General features: G+C 38.2%; 1 protein-coding gene across 1 annotated transcript; it reads right to left on the bottom strand.

Moving 5' to 3' along the window:
• Positions 1-2,015: 2,015 nt before the first annotated feature.
• On the bottom strand, positions 2,016-2,869 carry LOC122003914 (uncharacterized protein At5g39865-like). The gene has a single exon (XM_042558883.1). It carries the CDS (start codon positions 2,844-2,846, stop codon positions 2,271-2,273), a length of 576 nt encoding a protein of 191 aa, XP_042414817.1. The 5' UTR covers positions 2,847-2,869; the 3' UTR covers positions 2,016-2,270.
• Positions 2,870-23,688: the final 20,819 nt, after the last annotated feature.

Here is a 23,688-nt window from a genome sequence, read left to right on the forward strand (position 1 = left end):
GAATACAGATAAGTCAAAAGGTCGGGATGTTACTAAAGAATGCATAAAAAATGACCAAATGACAGGAAATAACCAATGCCTGGAGTCCATGTGGAGTATAGGAGCCTTTATCAGAAATACATTTGCTGATTTGCAATATGAATGTAAGTGCACAAAATGTAAGTCTATCAACCAAAAATATAGAAAACAAAGTATGATTAGAAATTTAAGCAAAAAGACTATATGCATGGCATAGCAGACAACAGAAAATTGTAACTGCAAACAATAGCAAAAAGCTGCAAAAGTTATAGAAAAGAGATATGGCACAGCAGACAATAGAAATAAAGGTTCAAAAAGTAACGTTGGCTTGTAGCCTGGTACGAAGCAGCCATGTGTCTCTAAAAGCTCGATGACAAGTAAGTGATAGGCAGTAAATGTAAAAACAAACAAGTAAATCCATTTGTTTACTTAGTACAGCTTCTACCAAAAGAAAACAGTATCAAGGTCCTGAAGAACCACTGACATTGATCAAACAAATTCAAAGGACAAACAAGAAATTAAGATAATTGGTCCCAGAAACTATGCAAACACAAGAGTTCCTGTGCTCCAGTACAGAAATAGCAAAATTCGAATTCATGAGATAAATTGTTTCTGTGAACCCAAAAGAGGATCAAGCAAATAAGTAGTGAACCTGAATATACCAGACATTGCTGAACATAGAACAGGGACTGTAATGAAATAGATTTAACATAAACTATACACACTCTTACAAAATGGACCATCCAGTATGAAGATTGTCACGTAACATTCAATAGAATTATTTTACATATCAATGAATCTGAAGCTGTAAAGAATTCCGATTCTTCTTTGTGTAGAACCAATGGGAAGGACAAAGTTGTGTCATGCGTGAGATCTGGAACAAGCTTTTTCCAGTGTACCTATATTAACTTTCTTCCATCTTCCAGTAAATGTCTAAGGGAATCATTGTAACCACTGATGATCATAAATAAGCTAATAAAGGGCCTACTTTACATAACCAGCATCAGAAATAGTTATAGACAATAAATAGACAGTACGAACAAGAGAGATGGAAAAATTACATTGTGTCCAATTTGGTGGAAATGAACAAATTTAAAGGGGTGGGAGGATGGAAGAGAAGAATATTCACTATGTACTAGGTGGATGAACAAAAAGATGGAAACGTAGGAAAAATGGCAGGCCTTGTCTTTCCTCCAAAACCCTTAATCCCGAGAGAGCTTGAAGAAGCATCCTTCTATCCCACTCTTCTGTGAAAAGCCACTCTTTGTATCCCTCTCTTTCACCTCCTTTCGTTAAGCAAACATCAGAACCGAGTGGCAGGCATCTCAATAATCATCATTTAAAGAGCTTAGCAACTGAACAATTATACTTCAAGTTGATATGAGATTAATCTAGTTATGAGTTATATCATCTGCTATTTAATAGGTAGGTGAGAAAGAATCCCAAGAGGTAGAAACCTTATCTCTAAGAGAACTAGCAACAATAAAAAATAGGAAAAATACCTAAAGAGGTGCGGGAAACCTCACTACATAAGAAGCAATAAAAAAGAGAACTTTGTTAGTCATTTACTGACTAGATAAATAACAACATGTCACACGCAGATCACACCAAATAAACTAGAAACTATATGTCCAAAGATTGATCAACAAAAGAGAAACAGCTATACCTGTATATGGCATCCATTTAATTGGCCTAAAATGGAGATTAAGCATCATCTATTAAAGCACAACAAATGGATTAACCCAATATCCAAGGATAAATACACAAGATCTTACATAGAAATATCATAGCTAATGAACAAAAACAGGTAGACAGATTGAAAATGATCCATGAGATAAAAAACGAACTGTAATATACAATTATTCACAAATCAGAACATTTATGCAATGCTCAAAATAACTGAAAAGACAACAGAAGTAGAAGAAAGTATATCAACATAGAGAAACCAACATATTGTAGGATAAATGCATAAAAGTTATTTAAATTAATAACCACCCTCAGATTAATTTCCTAATATACAGAGTCATCAAATGAAAACCTCAGTCTCAAATTATGTATAGCTAACTAATATGGCATTTTTCTTCAACAGCATAGCAATTAGCTTAATAGCGTCGACAAAAGAGGAGGAGGAGCTACCAAAAAGAAAAAAGAAGACGCCCAATTTAAACTTCCTTCTGCCTTCCTATTTAGTTGTTCTTGAATGTAGATTGCTGTCCTTTTGAAGTGATTAAAGATTGCGGTATTCAGCTCATTCAATAGCAGCAGTCAAGACATCGTACCAAACCGTTCTCGTTGCATTCCACGCACCGCCGCATCCTCCCCTCCTCCTCAACAAAGATCTTCCGGCTGCCGCTACAAGTCGGGCAGGGCACAAACCGCACCCCGCCGCATCCGTGACAGACAAAGGCGGGGTCCTGGCGAGCAACCTCCCCAAGCAACCTTCCGAGCTCGGAGGCCTCATGCATCTGTCGAATCTCCTGTGCGCCGCCGATCCATCGATCGCCGACGAACACCTGGGGAAGCGCGAAGGTCCGACCATTGAGCGCGGCCTGAAGCTCGAGGCGGAAGGCGGCGTGCAGGGAGACGTCGCGCTCGTCGACTGCGAGGCGGAGTCCGCGGAGGATGGCGCGGATGGAGCAGCAGTCCTCGAAGGTTTGGCGAATCCCGCGGAGGGAGGTGAAGTAGAGGACGACCTTGGGGGGCTTGGTCGGGTCATCGTCGGCGAGCAATCGGGAAGAGGGGAATCTGGACCAGTGGTGGTAGGTCACGGATCGGAGGAGCGAGGGTGACTTCTTGTCGGTGGCGGAGTGGTCGGAAATGTCGGCCATGGCGGTGCGCTGTTGTCTAGCTTCTCCGTGGAGTGGAAGAAACTAATAAGCTCCGGGCGCTGGAGTTTATTTATATAAAAGAAGTAAATATTTATTTTTGAAAAAAATATTAATAATGATGTTATATTTATTTTTTCCATTCTCGAAATATATTTATTATTTAGAATTATTTTTATTACTACGGAACCAGTATAAACAATATTTTGGAGATAAAAAATAAAATAAAATAAAACAAATATTTAAATGTCGTTGATAACGAAAACAAAAACTATCCTTTTGAATTTTACCCTTTTATTTTAATTTTATTTCTAAAAGCTTCTAGTAAATTTAAACTTTATTATTATTTCTTTTTATTTTTTATTTTTTATTTTTTATTTTTTATTTTTTATTCTTAGATCCGTTTTTTCCTTCTATATAAAAAAAAAGCGGATTTAAGAATATTGATTATCTTTTTATTAGTATTTACTGATTTATTCTGATGTTTTGTAAAAAAATTTCAGTAAATACAGATGTCAACTTAATCGTTAACACAGTTGACACCGCTGAGTTATTTAATGAAATAATAATGCGGTAAATAATTCAGGCGTTGATAATTACGATAAAAGGGAAAAAGAACTTTTAAAAAAACTTAGGCATTTTGATGATTTTAAACTTATCCTCTTAAACTATGTGGGATGATACGTTGCCCACTGTCCCATGGGGTTATATGGAGCGATTAGTATGCAGAAATTTGCTATTTGAGAGTATGGGTTTGAATCGTGGGGTAATTAGGACGTAATTTCTTGGTTCCTGTGCATCTCTTCCCACTGCACATTAACTTTTCAAGTTACTATGATTTACTTTCCTTGTGAAAACATTGGACGTGGTAAGATGAAAATACTGGGGACGAACGATATCGCTATTTTACTATATGATACGTTGCCCACCGGCTTGTGTGCGACTGAGGAGTTGCTACTCCAGTGATGCTGCGTTCAGTCGTGCACAGGGGCGCGCATCCGAAGTCTGCAGGGTATCACTCTTTAAACCGTAGAGTTATTTCAAAAAATAAATAAATAAATAAAAAATTGTAACTGGAACAGTCTACAGAGGAGTGTGGTAGTTGTTTATTGGCTAAGTAAAAGCAAATGCATAAGGGCATCTTATCGATTTCTCTAGAATTATATTTAAAATTTAAAATAATTAATTTATTTTATTAAATTTAAATAATTAATTTTTACACTATATTAACTATTCGAATTCTTATTATTTTTAATTTTTTATTATTTTTTTATATTTTATTATTATATTTATGGAAGGAGTGGAATGAGAGAAATTAAAAAAAAATAATGGAGGAGAGAAATTAAAATAAATATTATTTTATTTTTAGGATAGATATTTTATTTTTTAAATTTTAAAAATTATTATTTATTAAATCTAAATTTAAAGAATAGATAGATAGCTGATATAAAAAAATTTTAATTATCTTATCTAAAATTTAAATAAAATTATTAAATAGGATAACTGATATCGGATCTTTTTAAAGAGTTGATAATTCAACGTCACGCATTAATTAGATTTAGGAGAAAAAGCAAGACTATAGATATTTTAGATTAATAATAAATATTATATTATATTATATTATATTATATTATCAAGATATAATTAAGATATTAAATAATTTTAATCATGGTGGTTGTTAATCAATAATAATTACTTTTTAATAATGTATCTAATTTTTCAAATTAGTGGTCAGTTGATCCCATAAAATTTTATTTATCAATTATCAAAATAAATTTATAAAAATGTACAAATGACTTTTGGCGGATAATACAACCTCCACTAAAAAAAAATCAGGATTATCGATGAAAATATCGGTCAATATTCCATTGGTATATGACCTTACCGACATATCACCAACGGAGTTATAGGTGTCAGTAGGTGATTTGTCGGAAATAGGATTACCGATAGAATAGCGTATTCCGTCGATAATATTCTACCGACGGAAAACTAGTCCGTCGGTAATAATGCTGGAATAGTGTAATGCAACCGGGTGGGAAGTTAAATAGATTACCGATGGAAAATCGGATTTTCGTTGGTAATGTATCGAAATACCGATGGAAACTTTGGTTTTCGTCGACAATTTTTTCGATAATTACCAACGGAAACTAAATTTCATCGGTAAACAAAAAAAAAAACCACAGGTACAATCTACTTTCGCGCTTGCCCTATTTACAATTTTCAAATATCTAAAATCATCACAGACAATGACATTATAATCCATTACATACAATCCACCCATACAAAAATATAATCCACACATACATCATATAACAATCACACTTACAAAATTCACAAATAAAAATAAAATACATACATCCTAACAATTCATTCATTCTTCTTCATACAACCATATAAGGACAAATAAACATTTATGTAGGAACTTTCGAGCCGCAAAAATCATTTTTTTGTGTTGTGGAAAACCACGAAGTTCTTGCCACGGATCCGTGCGAAGATAAAAATTTACATATACTTAGTTTTCTCCTAGATCTACATGGTAGAGATTATACCTTTGTAGCGAAGCCCTTCGCTTATCCCGCTCGTCCAAAAGTTGTCGGATCTCGTAGAGTGTCAAGTGAACACTCCTCTATACGTATCCACACGGACAAGAGATGGAGAAAAACCACTTAGAGTGTGCTAGCACTCTCAAGGGGTTTCGGCAATGGAGGATGAGGGAGAGGGAAGAAGAGAGGAGGAAGAAGAAGACTTGAATTCCAATCAATGTGTGGTCGGCCACTCTTGAGAGGTTTTAAACCTCCATGTAATACCAAGAGTCATGACTCTTGGTCTCCCTCATAAGGTGGCGCACACTTGATGTAGCCTTGATGATGTGGACCATCATCATTGGCCGGCCCCATGCCAAGTCACAAATGAAGTGGCATTTGGTCAAGTCAAACTTGACCCTTCATCTTCCCTCTCAAGTCAAGTCAAACTTGACCTCTTATCTCCCATGGTTGATCAAATCCAACCTTTGATTCAAGTCAACTTAATTTAATGAATCTCTATTCATTGATTTAAATTGACTCAATGAATCATAATCTAAATTAGACTCATTGGACACATGAATCAAATTGAGTCCAACTCAATTAGTCTAATTTCGATTACTCTTAATCCAATTTGGTTCATCATATGAACCTAATCCTCTTGGTCCATCATATGGACACAATCTCCATCTAATTGCCCTTTGTGTGTGACCCTATAGGCTCTTGTAACGTTGGCAATGCTCCTAAACTCATTTAGAAACATAAGTAATGAGTGGTATCTAGCAACACATCATTACTACCCAAGTTACAAGAATATTGAGATCTAACATCACCTTTGTGACTACTAATTGTGACTCTCACAATATATGATAATGTCCTTCTATCCTAGATATCTAGATTGATCAATTGAGGCATAGATCATGTCATCTTCTAATCAATCTATATCTTGAACTCCAAGTAGACTCACTATAATCAAATGAGCTCAATATCTCATATTGACTCATTTGGGCATAACCATGCACTTAGTGGTCTCACTCTATAAAAAATCATGATGTCACTCCCGTCATATAGGAGGGATAGATCTCATCTACATCACTCACATCCCTCCGCATAATTTGTTACATACCCAGTAATCACCTTTATAGTCCACCCAATTACGGGTGACGTTTGACGAAGTCAAAGTATGCAATTCCTTATGTAGGGAACCATGGTGACTTCAGGTCCAAGAACTCATAGTCATACTAATAGTCACATGAGAAAATATATGCCACTCATATAATGATCCATGATACTTTCTCATGGCGGGTCATTCATGTTAGGACCAAAAGTAGCTAGAGGGGGGGGTGAATAGCTCGTCGCGTACTCGTCGCTTGGCGTTGCTTGTTTCTTCAAGGATATGCAGCGGAAAATACAGAAACAAATACAACCACGCTAACACTAGGATTTTACTTGGTATCCACCTCCAAAGGAGGTGACTAATCCAAGGATCCACACCACACACGCACCCTCCACTATGAATAACACTCCTTTATGGTAACTACCAAAGGCGGAGAAGCCCTACAACACTCAATACAAGAAGAAAGGGAAAGAGTACAAGAAATAGAAGCTTACAAGCTTACAATGAGTGCAAACCCTAACCCTAGTTTCTTCTTCTTGCAATAGATCCGCCTCTTGACTTGGAAAGCCTCCAAGATCCTTCAAGAACCGGCGATCACGTGCTTGTAGAGAGCTGTGGAGAAGCTGGCGAGGAGCTGAGATGAGATCGTGAAGAGATGCCAAGACCACGCTCGCTTTATCGACGCCAACGGTCGGAACCCGATCGATTCGAATGTTCGAATCGATCGGAGGCTGGATCGATCCACGGATCGATCCAGGGCCTGTCATGCTCGAAGCGCAGGGCCGATCGATCGGATCGATCCGGCGCTATCGCGACATCGTCGATCGATCGGTGATCGATCGGGACCTCTGATCGATCCACGGATCGATCCGAAGCTTCATTGGGAAGAATGCGGATCGATCCATCATCGATCAGCGGCTGATCGCGGATCGATCGCCAACTTTGCCCAAACCAAGTCCAAACCTCCTCACCAACATCCGGTCAACCTTGACTGTTGGTACATGCTAGACTCCCCACCAAGTGTCCGGTCAATAACTTTGACACACTTGGACTTTTACTCGTCGTGCAAAGTATCCGGTCACTCCATTGACCTACTTGGACTTTTCGTCGTGCCAAGTATCCGGTCACTCCATTGACCTACTTGGACTTCCACCAGATGTCTGGTCAACCTTGACCCATCTGGACTTCCTTCCTTGCCAAGTATCCAGTCAATCCTTTGACCTACTTGGACTTCCCAACACCAGATGTCCGATCATCCTTGATCCATCTGGATTTCCTTCCTTGCCTGGCTTCACTCACCAGGACTTTCACCTAGCTTCACTCACTAGGGTTTTCCATCTGCCTAGCTTCACTCACTAGGACTTTCACCTAGCTTCACTCACTAGGGTTTTCCATCTGCCTAGCTTCACTCACTAGGACTTTCACCTGGCTTCACTCACCAGGATTTCCTTCTGCCTAGCTTCACTCACTAGGACTTTCACCTGGCTTCACTCACCAGGATTTCCTTCTGCCTAGCTTCACTCACTAGGACTTTCACCTGGCTTCACTCACCAGGATTTCCTTCTGCCTAGCTTCACTCACTAGGACTTTCACCTGGCTTCACTCACCAGGATTTTCACCTACCTAACATGCCAGTTAGGACTTCCCAGTCAAGTATCCGGTCAACCTTGACCTACTTGACTCTTCTTCGATTAATATCTTATTGTCAAACATCTAAACCCAAACCAAGACTCAGCTTGGTTAACCAGGTCAGGGATGTTGCACCAACAATCTCCCCCTTTTTGATGTTTGACAATACCACAATAACACTTACAATCCCACATGTAAGTTAGGCTAATCCTATAGCCTCCTTCTTCATGCCACTAGGTAATGAACCCATAAATTAAGCTTTTCATTCTCCCCCTAAGAGGGCAAACTCCCTCTAGGTAATGAAAACCTAACTTACTTCCTTTCATTCTCCCCCTATTGGCACACATCAACCTCCTACGAATAAACCACATCAACCCGTCTTTGGAAACACATCAACCTATGCTCCAATTTTGGGCACACTTCAACAACTCCATTTGTTGAAGACTCTCCCCTGAAGAGTTGCTCATCGTGATCACAATTTCACTCATTGTGATCAACTCAATATTGAAGGTCCCATACCCTTCATTATCCTTAACTTCTCCCTCAATGTTGACAAATACCCAACCTTGAGCATTTTCAACCTCTTGAGTTGCCACTTGAAATGATGAGGATATCCACTCCCCATTTATCCCCATTTCAAGTTTAAATGCTCAACCTTGAGCAAGTTCACAACAGAAGGTTAACCACCTTCCAAGGTTCATGAAAAATAATTTTTCATGTCTTTAAAGAGTCCCTCCCCCTAAAGACATGGTGGTAACTTCTGTCATTGCACCAACAATGACTTGGAATCCCTAAACCTTTAGGAAACCCAGATTTAGAAGTTTTGAGGTTCAAATGTTCAAAATTTGAAACAAACCTCAACCTAAACTTCAATGAAGTCTTCCTTTACCATTCCATCGTTGTTTTCAACACGAAAACACCCTTTTATATACAAATGTATTTTATGGGTTTGGAATGGTTACCTAGACTAAAATAGGTTCAAAGTGTTGAAATCAGGCTTTCCCGGCAAAATCGACAACTTGGATCGATTGGAGTTGGGTTCAATCGATTGAACCGCTTGAACGATCGATCGAGTAGCTGATCGATCCAGCGAGCTTCTGCTCGCGAGATTTGCTTTGAATCGATCCATGGATCGATTCAGGCACTCAATCGATCCATGGATCGATCGGAGCTCTGATAGTTGCTGAAATTCCATTTCAGTCAACTTCAGAAACCCCTAGAAAATTCTACAAAAATCCAAAAATTATGAAATTTCGTGTAGACAATGTTTAGGGCATATATTATCAAGGAAAAATAGTTTTCTATGAAAATACATCATATTTTCAAAGATTGACACAAACTTGAAAACTTGCAAAAACTTTAGTGTTTTCTTCAAGTTTGTGTCTAACTATACAATGGTGATTACTATCAACAGATAGCCTTCACCAAGGTTTTCCAAAATCATTTTGAAAACTTTTCAAAACCAATATCCCACCATATTCCTTGGGCTTAATGCACATGACTTGTACATTAGCTTTCCCAATGATGGGAAAACACATAACTATGTGTTTTGATGAACCTAAAACTCAAAAGAATGCACTAAATCAACATCTTGAGTTTTGTTCATCTTCCTAACATCTCACTTGTATCTAATGTGCACTAAAACACATACAAGTCATCTTATAGTCCTTGTGAGATGTAAGATTTTGGTTTTGCCCTATTCTAGGGATCATGCATATCTATCTAGGCATTTTGGAGATATTAGACACCCACCTAGGATGTCACTTGTTAATAAGTGTTGTTAAATGCCATTTGTCCTTAATTACAAGGAATTAAACTAATGCATGATAATGTTATGGCATACATCAAAATAAAATAACTTTCAAAAGAAAGATATCCTATAGCTACATGATGTATGAATGTCATGACATGGTATTTTTGTATTTTTCATAATAAGTCATGAATGCAAAAATAAACATGATGTCATGGCATATATTGGGCAAACAATCATGGCAAGATTTAGCATAAATAAAATATACCTAGATTAACTATCTAAGTATCCTTAAACCTTAGCTAAACTTACAACTTAAACCTAGATTGCCCTAAAGTGCTTCAAGAAAATGCCAAAGTCTAAATTGACATTTCTAATTCCCTTGATTAATTTATGCCAATTGAAATTGCGCATATTCCCTAAATGTTGGCATATTTCATTTTTCCACAAGAGTAGCACTTTAAAGTTAAGGCCCGGATTGCCTTAAATTTCCTAAGAACATACCAAAATCCCAACTTGGTAGCTCTTATGAATTTCCCAATATGTGCCTTTTAAGATTAAAATCAAATTTTCACCACTAGGCACATTTTACTCTTTCAAGGAGTAAATAATAGTTCCATTTCATTTTCAAAGGTTAACAAAAACCTTGAAAATGCTCCTTGAGTGTCAATTTCCTCAAAGTTGGGTTAACTACCCTTCTAAGCGGAGTTGACACTCTCTAACCCATCTATGGGGTAGAGAAGATGCTCCTAGGAACCCAACACCTATTGGTGCTCCTTGGATGCTCTAGATACTCACTAGGGATAACTTCCCTAGATACCTTCCTAGTGACCTTGTTTGGCTTCTTGGAGGCCTTGGTCACACTTTCTAGGTCAACCCTAGGGATAGCCTCCCTTGTGACCTTGTTAGTGACTTTCTTAGACTTCTTAGAAGTCTTAGTCACTTTGGTTGCAAAAATACTCTTAGGGATGACTTCCCTAGTATTCTTGACTTGACCTCTAGACTTAGGGTTTGTTCCATAACTATATGGAACCCTATGATAACTAGGCACATCCTTCTTAGCCTTTGGTTTGTATCCCAAACCTCTATGGCTATTTGATGGCTTTGATTTTCCTAACCCTAAGTTATGCTCATTTTGCCCTTTTAGGATATTTTCCATCCTTTTTAGGGTCTTTTCCATTTTATCAAGTCTTGACCTCAAGACTTGATTTTCTACCATTAAATCCTTAGATTTTGATTTTTCATTTGATCCATGAGCATTTTTGTTTCTAGGCTTGTAGCTACAATCCTTAGAGTTCTTGCCTAGACTTTTACCTACATTCCTAGCCTTAGATGTAGTAGTTTTGGCATGTAGGGCCACATGCTTTTCCTTAAAGCCCTCATGCTTCCTATTCTTATGGTAAATTGCATTAAAATGATAAAAGTTAGAACTATCATGCTTTTTACCATAATGTAAAGGGGTAGGCTCAATAAATGTTACCTTCCTTTTTACCTTAGAGGCTCCCCCTTGACTTGAGCTTCCTCCTTGAGCCTTGACCATCTTCTTCCCCTTAGGGCATTGACTCCGATAATGCCCCTTTTGATTGCAAGAGAAGCATATGATATGCTCCTTGCTCTTCTTTGTTCCGGGAATAGTCTCCTCGGGCTTCTCCTTGCCCTTTTGCGTCACTTGACCCTTCTTCTTGGCCAAGTTGGGACACTTGCTCTTGTAGTGCCCACTTTCCCTACACTCAAAACATATGATATGATTTTTATTATTAATTGAAATGTTTATACCTTCTTGTGTAGGGATGGCACTTGCTCCTCCATTTGATATTTCTTGAATTTCGGAGGTGGCACCATCTTCTTCTTCTTCACTTGACCCGGATGTAGAAGCCTCTCCTTCTTCTTGATCCGGCGTCACCAAGGATTGCTCCCCCTCAATCCTAGAGATGGAGGCTTCATCATCTTGAACATGAAACAAGGAGTATGCTCCCTCCTTGTTCCCTTCGTTGTATTCCCTTGAGGATGAAGCTTCTTGGATTTCCTCTTCTTCGGAGGTTGAGCATCTCTCAACCTCGGAGTCCTCCTCTTGGTCTTGCTCCAAAGAGTCACCCTCTCTAGATTCTTCATGATCTTGTACAGTGGAGGGGATCTCTTCATGAAGCTTGTCCAATTTGCTCCATAATTCCTTTGCATCTTCAAATTCTCCAATTTTGCAAAGGATGGTGCTTGGCAATAAATTGACCAAAAGCTTGGTCATTTTGTCATTAGCCTCGCACCTTTGGACTTGCTCTTGGCTCCACTTGCTCCTCTTGATAACTTTACCCTTTGAATTTCTTGGAGCCTTGAAGCCTTCCATTAGAGCAAACCATTGCTCTATCTCCATCATAAGAAAATTTTCGATTCTTGATTTCCAAGAATCGAAACTCGTAGAAGTGTATGGTGGAGCCACCCTTGTGTCAAATCCAAGCCCATCTTGGAATTGCATCTTAAAGTTGAGCTTGATAAAGTCTTGAACTTGAAGAATTTGCTCCAACTTCTTCACCCTCTAGCTTTTCTTGATATGCTTGACCCTTCCGGCGATGATTCCGGTGAAGAGCGGCCTTGTTCTGATACCACTTGTTAGGACCAAAATTAGCTCGTCGCGTACTCGTCGCTTGGCGTTGCTTGTTTCTTCAAGGATATGCAGCGGAAAATACAGAAACAAATACAACCACGCTAACACTAGGATTTTACTTGGTATCCACCTCCAAAGGAGGTGACTAATCCAAGGATCCACACCACACACGCACCCTTCACTATGAATAACACTCCTTTATGGTACCTACCAAAGGCGGAGAAGCCCTACAACACTCAATACAAGAAGAAAGGGAAAGAGTACAAGAAATAGAAGCTTACAAGCTTACAATGAGTGCAAACCCTAACCCTAGTTTCTTCTTCTTGCAATAGATCCGCCTCTTGACTTGGAAAGCCTCCAAGATCCTTCAAGAACCGGCGATCACGTGCTTGTAGAGAGCTGTGGAGAAGCTGGCGAGGAGCTGAGATGAGATCGTGAAGAGATGCCGCAGCCATCGCACGCCTGCAGCTTAAATCGACGCCAACGGTCGGAACCCGATCGATTCGAATGTTCCGAATCGATCGGGGAGGCTTTGGATCGATCCACGGATCGATCCAGAGCGCCTCTGTGCTCTGGAAACGCGCCTGGATCGATCCACGGATCGATCCAGCGCTTATCGCGCGAAGCAGCATCGTCCCGATCGATCGGCTGATCGATCGGGACCTCTGGATCGATCCACGGATCGATCCACGGATCGATCCAGAAGCTTTCTGTTCGCTGGGAAGAATCTGGATCGATCCACTGATCGATCCACAGCCTGGATCGATCCACGGATCGATCCAGCACTTGGTTTTTGCCCAAAACCAAGTCCCAAACCTCCCTCACCAACATCCGGTCAACCTTGACCTGTTGGTACATCATGCCAGGACTCCCCACCAAGTGTCCGGTCAATCCCTTTGACCCACTTGGACTTTTACTCGTCGTGCCAAGTATCCGGTCACTCCATTGACCTACTTGGACTTTTACTCGTCGTGCCAAGTATCCGGTCACTCCATTGACCTACTTGGACTTCCACCAGATGTCTGGTCAACCTTGACCCATCTGGATTTCCTCGTGCCAAGTATCCGGTCAATCCCTTTGACCTACTTGGACTTCCCAACACCAGATGTCCGATCATCCTTGATCCATCTGGATTTCCTCGCCTGGCTTCACTTACCAGGACTTTCACCTAGCTTCACTCACTAGGGTTTTCCATCTGCCTAGCTTCACTCACCAGGACTTTCACCTAGCTTCACTCACTAGGGTTTTCCATCTGCCTAGCTTCACTCACTAGGACTTTCCTTCTGCCTAGCTTCACTCACTAGGACTTTCACCTGGCTTCACTCACCAGGATTTCCTTCTGCCTAGCTTCACTCACTAGGACTTTCACCTGGCTTCACTCACCAGGATTTCCTTCTGCCTAGCTTCACTCACTAGGACTTTCACCTGGCTTCACTCACCAGGATTTTCACCTGCCTAACATGCCAGTTAGGACTTCCCAGTCAAGTATCCGGTCAACCTTGACCTACTTGACTCTTCTTCGATCAATATCTTATTGTCAAACATCTAAACCCAAACCAAGACTCAGCTTGGTTAACCAGGTCAACCTTGACCTGAGGGATGTTGCACCAACAATTCAGTATACATTCTCTAATGCATACACATGTGTCAACTTGATATCTCTATATCCATGACTTGTGAGATCAAGTCATCGAGTTGACCTACATGTTAGTCTCATCGCATTAACATTGTCCCTGAATGTTAATGCTTGACTAGGAATGATTAAGAGTAGTGTTCTCTATATCATCTCACTATCAATTCAACCAATCGATTGATATAGATAAGAACTTTCTACTCAAGAACGCTATTATACTTAGTTATTTGGCACCAATACAAGTAAGTATAATAACCATAAATAAATACCTTTATAAGTATATAGGAATATGATACATCGAGTCCATACAACAATCATCATATGATTGGCTCTAGGGCTCTAACTAACAATCTCCCATTAGCACTAGTGTCAATCAGTGTAGGATCTAAGGCCTAATGACCTAGTGTGACCATCATGCTTTCTCTGTGTCAAATCCTTGATCAAGGGATCAACGATGTTAGCCTCTGTGGGTACTCTGCAAATCTTCACAGCTCCTCTATCGATGATCTCTCAAATGAGATGGAAGCACCGTAGTATGTGTTTGGTCCGCTGGTGTGAGCGAGGTTCCTTAGCCTGTGCAATTGCTCCATTGTTGTCACAATAGAGCTTTATAGGATCGGCTATGCTAGGAACCACCCCAAGCTTAGTAATGAACTTGCAGATCCAAACTGCCTCCTTTGCTGCTTCTGATGCAATAATATACTCGGCCTCTGTTGTAGAATCAGCAACTGTATCCTGCTTCGAACTCTTCCAGCTCGCAGCACCACCATTCAAGCAAAACACGAACCTAGACTGCGATCTATAATCATCTTGGTCAGTGTGGAAGCTGACATTACTGTAACCCTTTACAGCTAGCTTGTCATCGCCTCCAAATATCAAGAAATAGTCTTTAGTCCTTCTCAGGTACTTAAGAATATTCTTGACCGCTATCCAGTGACGCTCACCTGGATCTGACTGGTATCTGCTCGTCATGCTCAAATCATACGAAACATCAGGACGAGTACATAGCATTGCGTACATGATAGATCATATGGCTGAAGCATAAGGAATCTTATCCACGCGGTCTCTCTCCTCTCTAGAAGAGGGACTTTGAGTCTTCGAAAGACTCACACCATGTGACATCGGCAGAAATCCTTTCTTGGAATTATGCATGGCAAACCGTAGTAATACCGTGTCAATATATGTACTTTGACTTAGGTCAAGCAATCTCTTAGATCTATCTCTATAGATCTTTATGCCTAGAATATAGGCTGCTTCACCTAAGTCCTTCATTGAGAAACAATTCCCCAGCCAAGTCTTTACAGACTGCAGTAAAGGGATGTCATTTCCAATGAGTAGTATGTCATCCACATACAATACAAGGAAAACAACTGTGTTCTCAACAATCTTCTTGTAGACACAGGATTCATCTTCATTCTTGATGAAACCAAACTGTTTGATCGCATCATCGAATCGAAGATTCCAGCTCCGAAAAGCTTGCTTCAGTCCATAAATGACCTTTTGCAGCTTGCATACTCTGCCAGTATGCAATGGATCTATAAAACCCTCAGGTTGTGTCATGTACACATTCTCGAGCAAGTTTCCATTCAGAAACGCAGTTTTGACATCCATCTGCCAGATCTCCTAATCGTGGTATGCTGCAATAGCAAGCATGATCTGAATGGACTTAAACATCGCTACTGGAGAAAAGGTTTCATCATAGTTAATACCATGAATTTGCTTGAAACCTTTAGCTACCAAACGACCCGTATAGGTAATAAGTCCATCCATGTCAGTCTTTCTCCTAAAGACCCACTTACACTCAATGGGTTTGATGCCTTCAAGTGGATCAACCAAAGTCCATACTTGGTTGGTGTACGTGGATTTCATCTCGAATCTCATGGTCTTTAGCCATTTCTCAGAATCTGGTCTCATCACAGCTTCCTGATAGGAGGTAGGCTCATTCTCAACAAGCATAACGTCATCATGGTCAGATAAGAGAAATGAGTATCTCTCAGACTGACGACATACCCTATCAGACCTGCGAAGAGGTAGGTCTACTTGAACTGGTTGTTGTTCCTCAACTCTTTGTGGAACAATGTCATCATCCACAACATTTTATGGTTCCAGTTCAACTTCCATCAAGGTCTAAGTGCTATGGTCCATATCTTGAACTTCTTCAAGATCGAACGTACTCCCACTAATTTTTCTAGAAACAAAGTCCTTTTCTAGAAATACCCCAATCTTAGCCACAAACACTTTGTGCTGACTGGGAATGTAGAAGTAATATCCCTTCGTTTCCTTGGGATATCCAACAAAATAGCACTTATCAGATTTGGGTCCCAGTTTGTCTGAGACTTGACATCGAACGTAAGCCTCACAACTCCAAATCCTCATAAAAGACACCTGGGCATCTCTCTCAGTCCATATCCTATATGGTGTCTTTATCACAACTTTGGATGGAACACGGTTAAGTGTGAAGACTGCTGTGTCTAGAGCATATCCCCAAAAGGTTATAGGAAGATTTGTGTGACTCATCATGGACCGTACCATATCTAATAGGGTACGATTCCTCCTTTTGGATATACCATTCCACTGTGGTGTTCCAGGAGGAGTGAGTTGGGATAGAATCCCACACTCAGCTAGATAGTCACGAAACTCATGGCTAAGGTATTCACCACCTCGATCTGGTCAAAGTATTTTAATACTCTTGCCTAGCTGATTTTGTACTTCATTCTTGAATTCTTTAAACTTTTCAAAGGATTGTGACTTATGTGTCATCAGATACACATAACCATATCTACTGGAATCATCAGTAAATGTAATAAAGTACCTATAACCACCTCTGGCAGCGACATTGAAAGGACCACATATATCACTATGTATAAGTCCTAACAAGTCAGTCGCTCTTTCACTATGTCCACTAAAGGGAGTCTTGGCCATCTTGCCCAGTAGGCATGACTCGCATGTCTCATATGATTCGAAATCAAATGAGTCCAGCAAACCATCTTTATGGAGCTGGGATAAGCGATTCTCATTTATATGACCTAAACGACAATGCTAGAGATAGGTTCGGTTCATTTTATTTGACTTGAACCTTTTGGTACTTATGTTATAGATGGGGTTCTCTAAGTCTAGAATGTAGAGTCCGTTCATCAGAGGTGCACTATAATAGAACATATCGTTTAAATAAACGGAACAACATTTGTTCTTTATTATAAACGAAAAGTCTTTCTTGTCTAAACAAGATACTGAAATGATATTCTTTGTAAGAGCAGGCACATAACAACATTCATCTAATTCTAGTACAAGCCCAGAGGGCAGAGATAGATAGTAAGTTCCTATAGCAACAGCAACAACCCGTGCTCCATTGCCTACTCGTAGGTCCACCTCGCCCTTCGTCAATGCCCTACTATTTCTCAACACCTGCACATTAGTACAAATGTGAGAAACACATCCGGTATTCAATACCCACGATGCAGAAATAGATAGATTGACTTCTATAACATATATACCTGAAGTAGAAGTCTCACTTCTCTTCTTTTTAAGATCTTCCAGGTATCCTTTGCAGTTCCTCGATTTGAAGGTGGTGCCACCGGCTACAAGAAAGAAGAAAGGAAGGGAGCATGGCCGGCCATCAAAAGAAATAGAGAGGGAATAAGAATAGGTTATCTTAGCCATGAGACACCCTCTCCCCCTCTTTTATAATCCTTGGTCTTGGTAAAAAAGAAAAGTTTAATTAAAATTTCCTTTTAATCTTCTTATGGCCGGCCATATCATGGTATACTAAAAAGGAAAATTTTTACAACAAAAAATTAAAGCTTCCTTTTAAACCATGATGTTTACAAAAGGGAAAGTTTTAAACATAATTAAAACTTCTTTATTTGTGGCCTCCCTCTATAAGAGGAAATTTAAATAACAATTAAAATCTCTCTTTTTAAATTTCCTATTGTACATGGAAATAAAGGAAAGTTTTAAAAATTAATCTCTCTTTTTTAAAAACATATAGACAACTACAAAAAAAGGAAAGATTAATTAAAACTTCTCTTTTTAAATCATGGTTACATAAAAGGAAAGTTTTATAAAAAAAATTAAAATCTTTCTTTTAAACATTATAGACAACTACAAATAAGGAAAGATTTTAACAAAATTAAAATCTCTCTTTAATCTTTTGTAGATAGTTATAAAAGGAAAGATCTTAAAATCTAAAACTCTCTTTTTAAAACCATGAGGATGACTATAAAAGAAGATTTTAAAAATAAAATTTCTCTTTTAAATCCCTTTCATGAATGGTTATAAAAAGAAAAATTTTAACAAAAATTAAAATCTCCTTTAATCCTATGTGGTCGGCCCCATGCTTGGACACCAAGCATGATTTGGCCGGCCACTACTTGTGCTCCAAGCCTATACTTGGCCGACCTCTTGCTCCAAGCAAGGTTGTGTCCGGCCCATTACTTGGATAAGAAGTGGACTTAGTGGATACAAGGTTTTATAGAGGCTACAACAGAGGCCGAGAGGAGAAATTGATTTTGGTCTCCCGATGAGCTTGAGCTTCCTGTGTTCGCCCCAAACACCCAACTCAAGTTCATCAATAATAACTCATACCACTAAAGAGTTATTATTGAACTACCGCACCAATCCCAAATTACATTATAGGCTCTTTCTTATTATGAGTGCATTAATCTCCCTGTGTTTAAGATATTGAATGTCCACTAATTAAATGAGTTACTGACAACTCACTTAATTCATATCTAGCTCCAAGAGTAGTACCATTCAACTTTATTGTCATGTCAGACTAGGTCCACCTGCAGGATTTACATGACAATCCTTATGAGCTCTTCAAGGGGACATCATCAACCTAAATTACTAGGACACATTTTCATTCTATAATCAACAACACATTATATAAATAATATCATTTCCCAACTTAACGGGCCTATTGATTTATCAAACTAAATCGCACCTTTTGATAAATTAAAGAAATAAATATTAAATATACGGGCTTGTTATTATATCATGATTAAGAGTATGCACTTCCATAATAACAGAGGTTTTGTTCTTTTATATAGTCAGTATAAAAAGAAACTACCTCAAATGGTCTTGCTCAATACACTCATAGTGTACTAGCGTAATATTATAGTCAAGATAAACTATTACCAAATTACACTACAACCACTTCAATGGTTTGTCCCATTCCATCTTGGTTGTGAGCTACTATTTATAATTTATAAGAATTTGATAACATGATCTTCTGTGTGTCTCCTCACACCATGTTATCTATATAAATTAAATGGACAACTACACTTAACATAAATGTAGACATTTGACCAATGTGATTCTTATTTCTAAATAAATATTTATACAAAAGCTAGGTTTTTAGTATACATTCCAACAGATACAAGACACACCAAAAATAAAATTTTATATTTATCGATCCTATATTCCACAAGGGAATGTTTATGTAATCTAGATCAAACAGAATATAAAATAACAATAATAATAATACGGTAACCGACCATATTTAATTATTACAATCATGTACACACAACAACCTCGACATGCCCGATGGTTCAAATCACACACAAGCATACAAAAGCCATAATAGTTGGATCTAGAATACCTGCAACCATAGAGTTAATCTATCTAGCACATCCTACTATTATCCGGCCTAAACTTATGTATGAACAGTCCATAATTTAACCGAAAAACAAACACACAGAGGCAGAAAAATTAACTCTGATACCACTTGCTGGATGCTACTTGGAATACCATTTTGTTTCCCCTGTACAAAAAAAAAATTGTACAAGCACAGAACTTTTCCTAGCAACCCATGTGCTCTTCAAAAGTTAAACTTAGATTGGAAATGAAACTTAACATTTTTACTCCAAGTTAGATCTTCAAAGTTAAACCTAGATTGAAAATGAAACTTAACATTTTTACTCCAAGTTCAACCCTTGTGTTCTTCTGAAGTTAAACCATATTACAGAAGTTGATTAAATATTTATTTCAAGTATCGGCTTCCAGGTGATAGGCCAGGCACTAGGCTTTCTTGGTTATGGGATCATCCACCACTTCCTAGACAAAGCCTTTCAAAGAAATTGAATATTTAAACTTCTCACAGTAATCTTTGGTTTAACTACAGAGACCTCAATCAAAGCACAAGATCGAAACACAAAATCGAAGCACAAAATCGAAGCACAAAATCGAAGCACAAAAACGAAAACACGAAATCGCTAGCCTCTTGTGTTGGCATTTCATGATTCATACAAAGAAAACAAAACTAGTTGTGCTGCGGAATAAATAACTAGTTGTACCTTTCTTCGTAGACAAAGACCTCTTGATCTTCTTTCATATTCCTCTCCTCTTCTTGGATGTCGTGTGGGCGATGATCTACCAAGACAAAAACACCTGAACCCTTTTTGTTTCCAAGTCGCCTATCACCAAAGGATACAAAGAAAAGAACGCCTCCTTCTTCTTCTTCTCCTCCAAACCGTCGACCACCAAGGTGTTTCGTCTCTTCATTTTCTTTTCCTCCAAGCTCCGGCCACCGAGAGAAGATGGGGGCACCAGCCCTAGAGGGAAGAAAAGGAAAGAAGAAAAGAAGTGGGGTGCTGGCCCTAGAGGAAAGAAAAGAAAGAATGGGGTGCCGGCCTTAAGGGAAAGAAGGGGTTTTAGTTGTTAAGAGAACTTATCAATTCTTAATTGAATTGTTAATTTTTGTGGTACAACCTCCTCTCCTTTTATAACCCTTTGCCCTAGATAAAAAATGAGAAAAAGTAATAGATTTTTGTTTAGAAAAAGTAATAGATTTTTTTTAGAAAAAATCTCTAAAAAAGAATTAACATAATTCTTTTTAGAAAAATTTCTTAAGAAAGAATTAGTATAATTCTTTTTAGAAAATTTCTAAGAAAGAATCAACATAATTCTTTTTAGAAAAATCTCTAGGAAAGAATTAACATAATTATTTTTTAAAAAAATTCTTAAGAAAGAATTAATATAATTCTTTTTAGAAAATTTCTAAGAAAGAATCAACGTAATTCTTTTTAGAAAAATCTCTAATTCTGTTAAGAAAAAATCTCCCTTTTTTTTTCCTTTTTCTTTTCCTTTTGGTTTGGTCGGCCCCTTGCTTGGGCACCAAGCAAGGCTTGGCCAGCCCCTTTCTTGGGTAGGAAGCAAGGCTTGGCCGGCCCCTTGCTTGGGCACCAAGCAAGGATGTGGTCGACCCCTTTCTTGGGTAGGAAGCAAAATCAAAACGGGTGAATGTGAGGCTTTATAGAGGCTACAATAGGGACCGAGAGGAGGAATTGGTTTTGGCCTCCTGATGGACTTAAGCTTCCTGTGTTCGACCCGAACACCCAACTCAAGTTCATCAATAATAATTCATACTACTAAAGAGTTATTATTGAACTACCGCACCAATCCCATATTACAATATGAGCTCCTTCTTATCATGAGTGCGTTAGTCTCCCTGTGTTTAAGATATCGTATGTCCGTTAATTAAATGAGTTACTAACAACTCACTTAATTAACATCTAACTCCAAGAGTAGTACCACTCAACCTTATTATCATGTCAAACTTAGTCCGCCTGAAGGATTTACATGATAATCCTTATGAGCTCCTCAAGGGGACATCATCAACCTAGATTAATAGGACACAGTTTCTTTTATAATCAACAACACACCATATAAATAATATTATTTCCCAACTTATCGGGCCTATTGATTTAACTGAATAAATCTCACCCTTTGATAAATTAAAGAAATAAATATTAAATATATGTGTTTGTTATTATATCGGGATTAAGAGTATGCACATTCACTACAACAAAAACATTAAAAGACAACAGTTAAAAACCGTTGTCGTAGGCCCTTTAAAACCGTTGTAATTGGCAGTGTTGTTAAAAGTGGAGGGCTACGACAATGGTTTTAAACCGTTGTCTTTGACTGAAAAGACAACAGTTTTGCAACGATTTAAAACCGTTATCTTTGAATGAAAAGACAACGGTTTAAAACCATTGTTGTTTAGAGTATTTTTTTTAATAACATTGCCCGTTACAATCATTTTTGGGGCTACGACAACGGTTTTTAACCGTTGTCTTTGAGGGTGATAGACAACAACAACTGTTTTAAACCGTTGTCTTTTAAATTATTATCTTTTAATACCAATATATTATATTTCAATATAAATATATAATAAAGAATCATAATCACAAAAGAAAGAATATTCCTCACATTAATGTCATTCAAAATATTACTTATACAAGAATTACAATCACAAAAGAAGAAACATGTCTCATGTTTAAATAAAATTTATCTCAATACAAATAAACAAATAAGTTCCATTTATAACTAATGAACAATAGCCAACTAATGAACAAGTCCCATCACAATCTTCAACTTGTAGGATTTCATTGAACTCTTTTTTCTCACTTGCTGATTCTTTTTCAATCAGTATATAAGAATTGGCAACCACTGTTATAGCCTTGCATATAGCAAAATGAATAAAGCTCAATGGAGTGAATAGCTTCATGTAGCTGAAACCAAAAAATTGGGACAAGCATAGCTTAATGAAGATGATGTAAGAATTGGCAACAAGTTAATTCCAATAAACTGACCAATCCTGCCCCAACATGATCACGAATGAAAGCTGCATCGCTGTATCGCTCTTCCTCTATAGCTCTCTGTGGCAACAAGAGTGCTTAGAATATAAATTAAATACAATAAGTGCATAAGACAAGTTTCATACATTCATAATAGTCAATGCTGCTCCAACAATATCCATTTTGTAGCACCAGTTATGGCCACCTTCAGCTTTGCAACTTCTCCATAATCCTCTCTTAAAATAGCCTCATTCAATTGTGACTGAAATAAGGCCATCACATAGCATGAAACTATCAGCAAAACTAAAGTCACAGTGGTATGAACAAAATTGTACACTAGAATATAATAAACTTGACTCTAACAAAAGGAAATCAAGTTTGGTATATTCAGTTAAGCTTCAACTTCTAATTTAGTGGTGTTGTTTGTGCTACTCTCTTTGGGCATAACAAGCCAGAGTGACCATGGTCCAAAACTTTGAACAAGACTGATTTTACCAGCCAGTTGATGGCCTATACCATGTGAATCATTTTCATATAACCTTTACAAACCTATAATAAGATCTGAACTAACATTGGCATAAACCAAATTGTGTTAACTATACCAATTTTATGGATCAGTATAACTGTTAGAACCAGCTGATATCATTTCAACTCGTCACAAGGACTTTTTGAGGGTTTTTTTACACTGTTTAAGTTATTTTATACTTCTAAACCCAAACATTTCTTATCTGATTCCCTCGCTCTTTACAATATTCCACTCAAATGGTTGATTCTCTTAATTGATTAATCACAAGCGGATGCACAAGACGACTAACAATGAAATAACCATGTAATTGAACATAAAAGTAAAAAAGATTTCTTTATAAATAAATATTAACCGACCCAACTCCACCACCAATCTGAAAACATCAATCGAAGACTAGAAGATTTTACCTTGTGTTCTTCAATCTCCGTAAAATGCTGCTTCCACCTCTCCCAATCCCAATCCTTCCCATTTTCCTCGACCGCAGTCACCT

This window comes from Zingiber officinale, chromosome 7B, assembly GCF_018446385.1.
Source record: "Zingiber officinale cultivar Zhangliang chromosome 7B, Zo_v1.1, whole genome shotgun sequence".
NCBI classification, from domain to species: domain Eukaryota; kingdom Viridiplantae; phylum Streptophyta; class Magnoliopsida; order Zingiberales; family Zingiberaceae; genus Zingiber; species Zingiber officinale.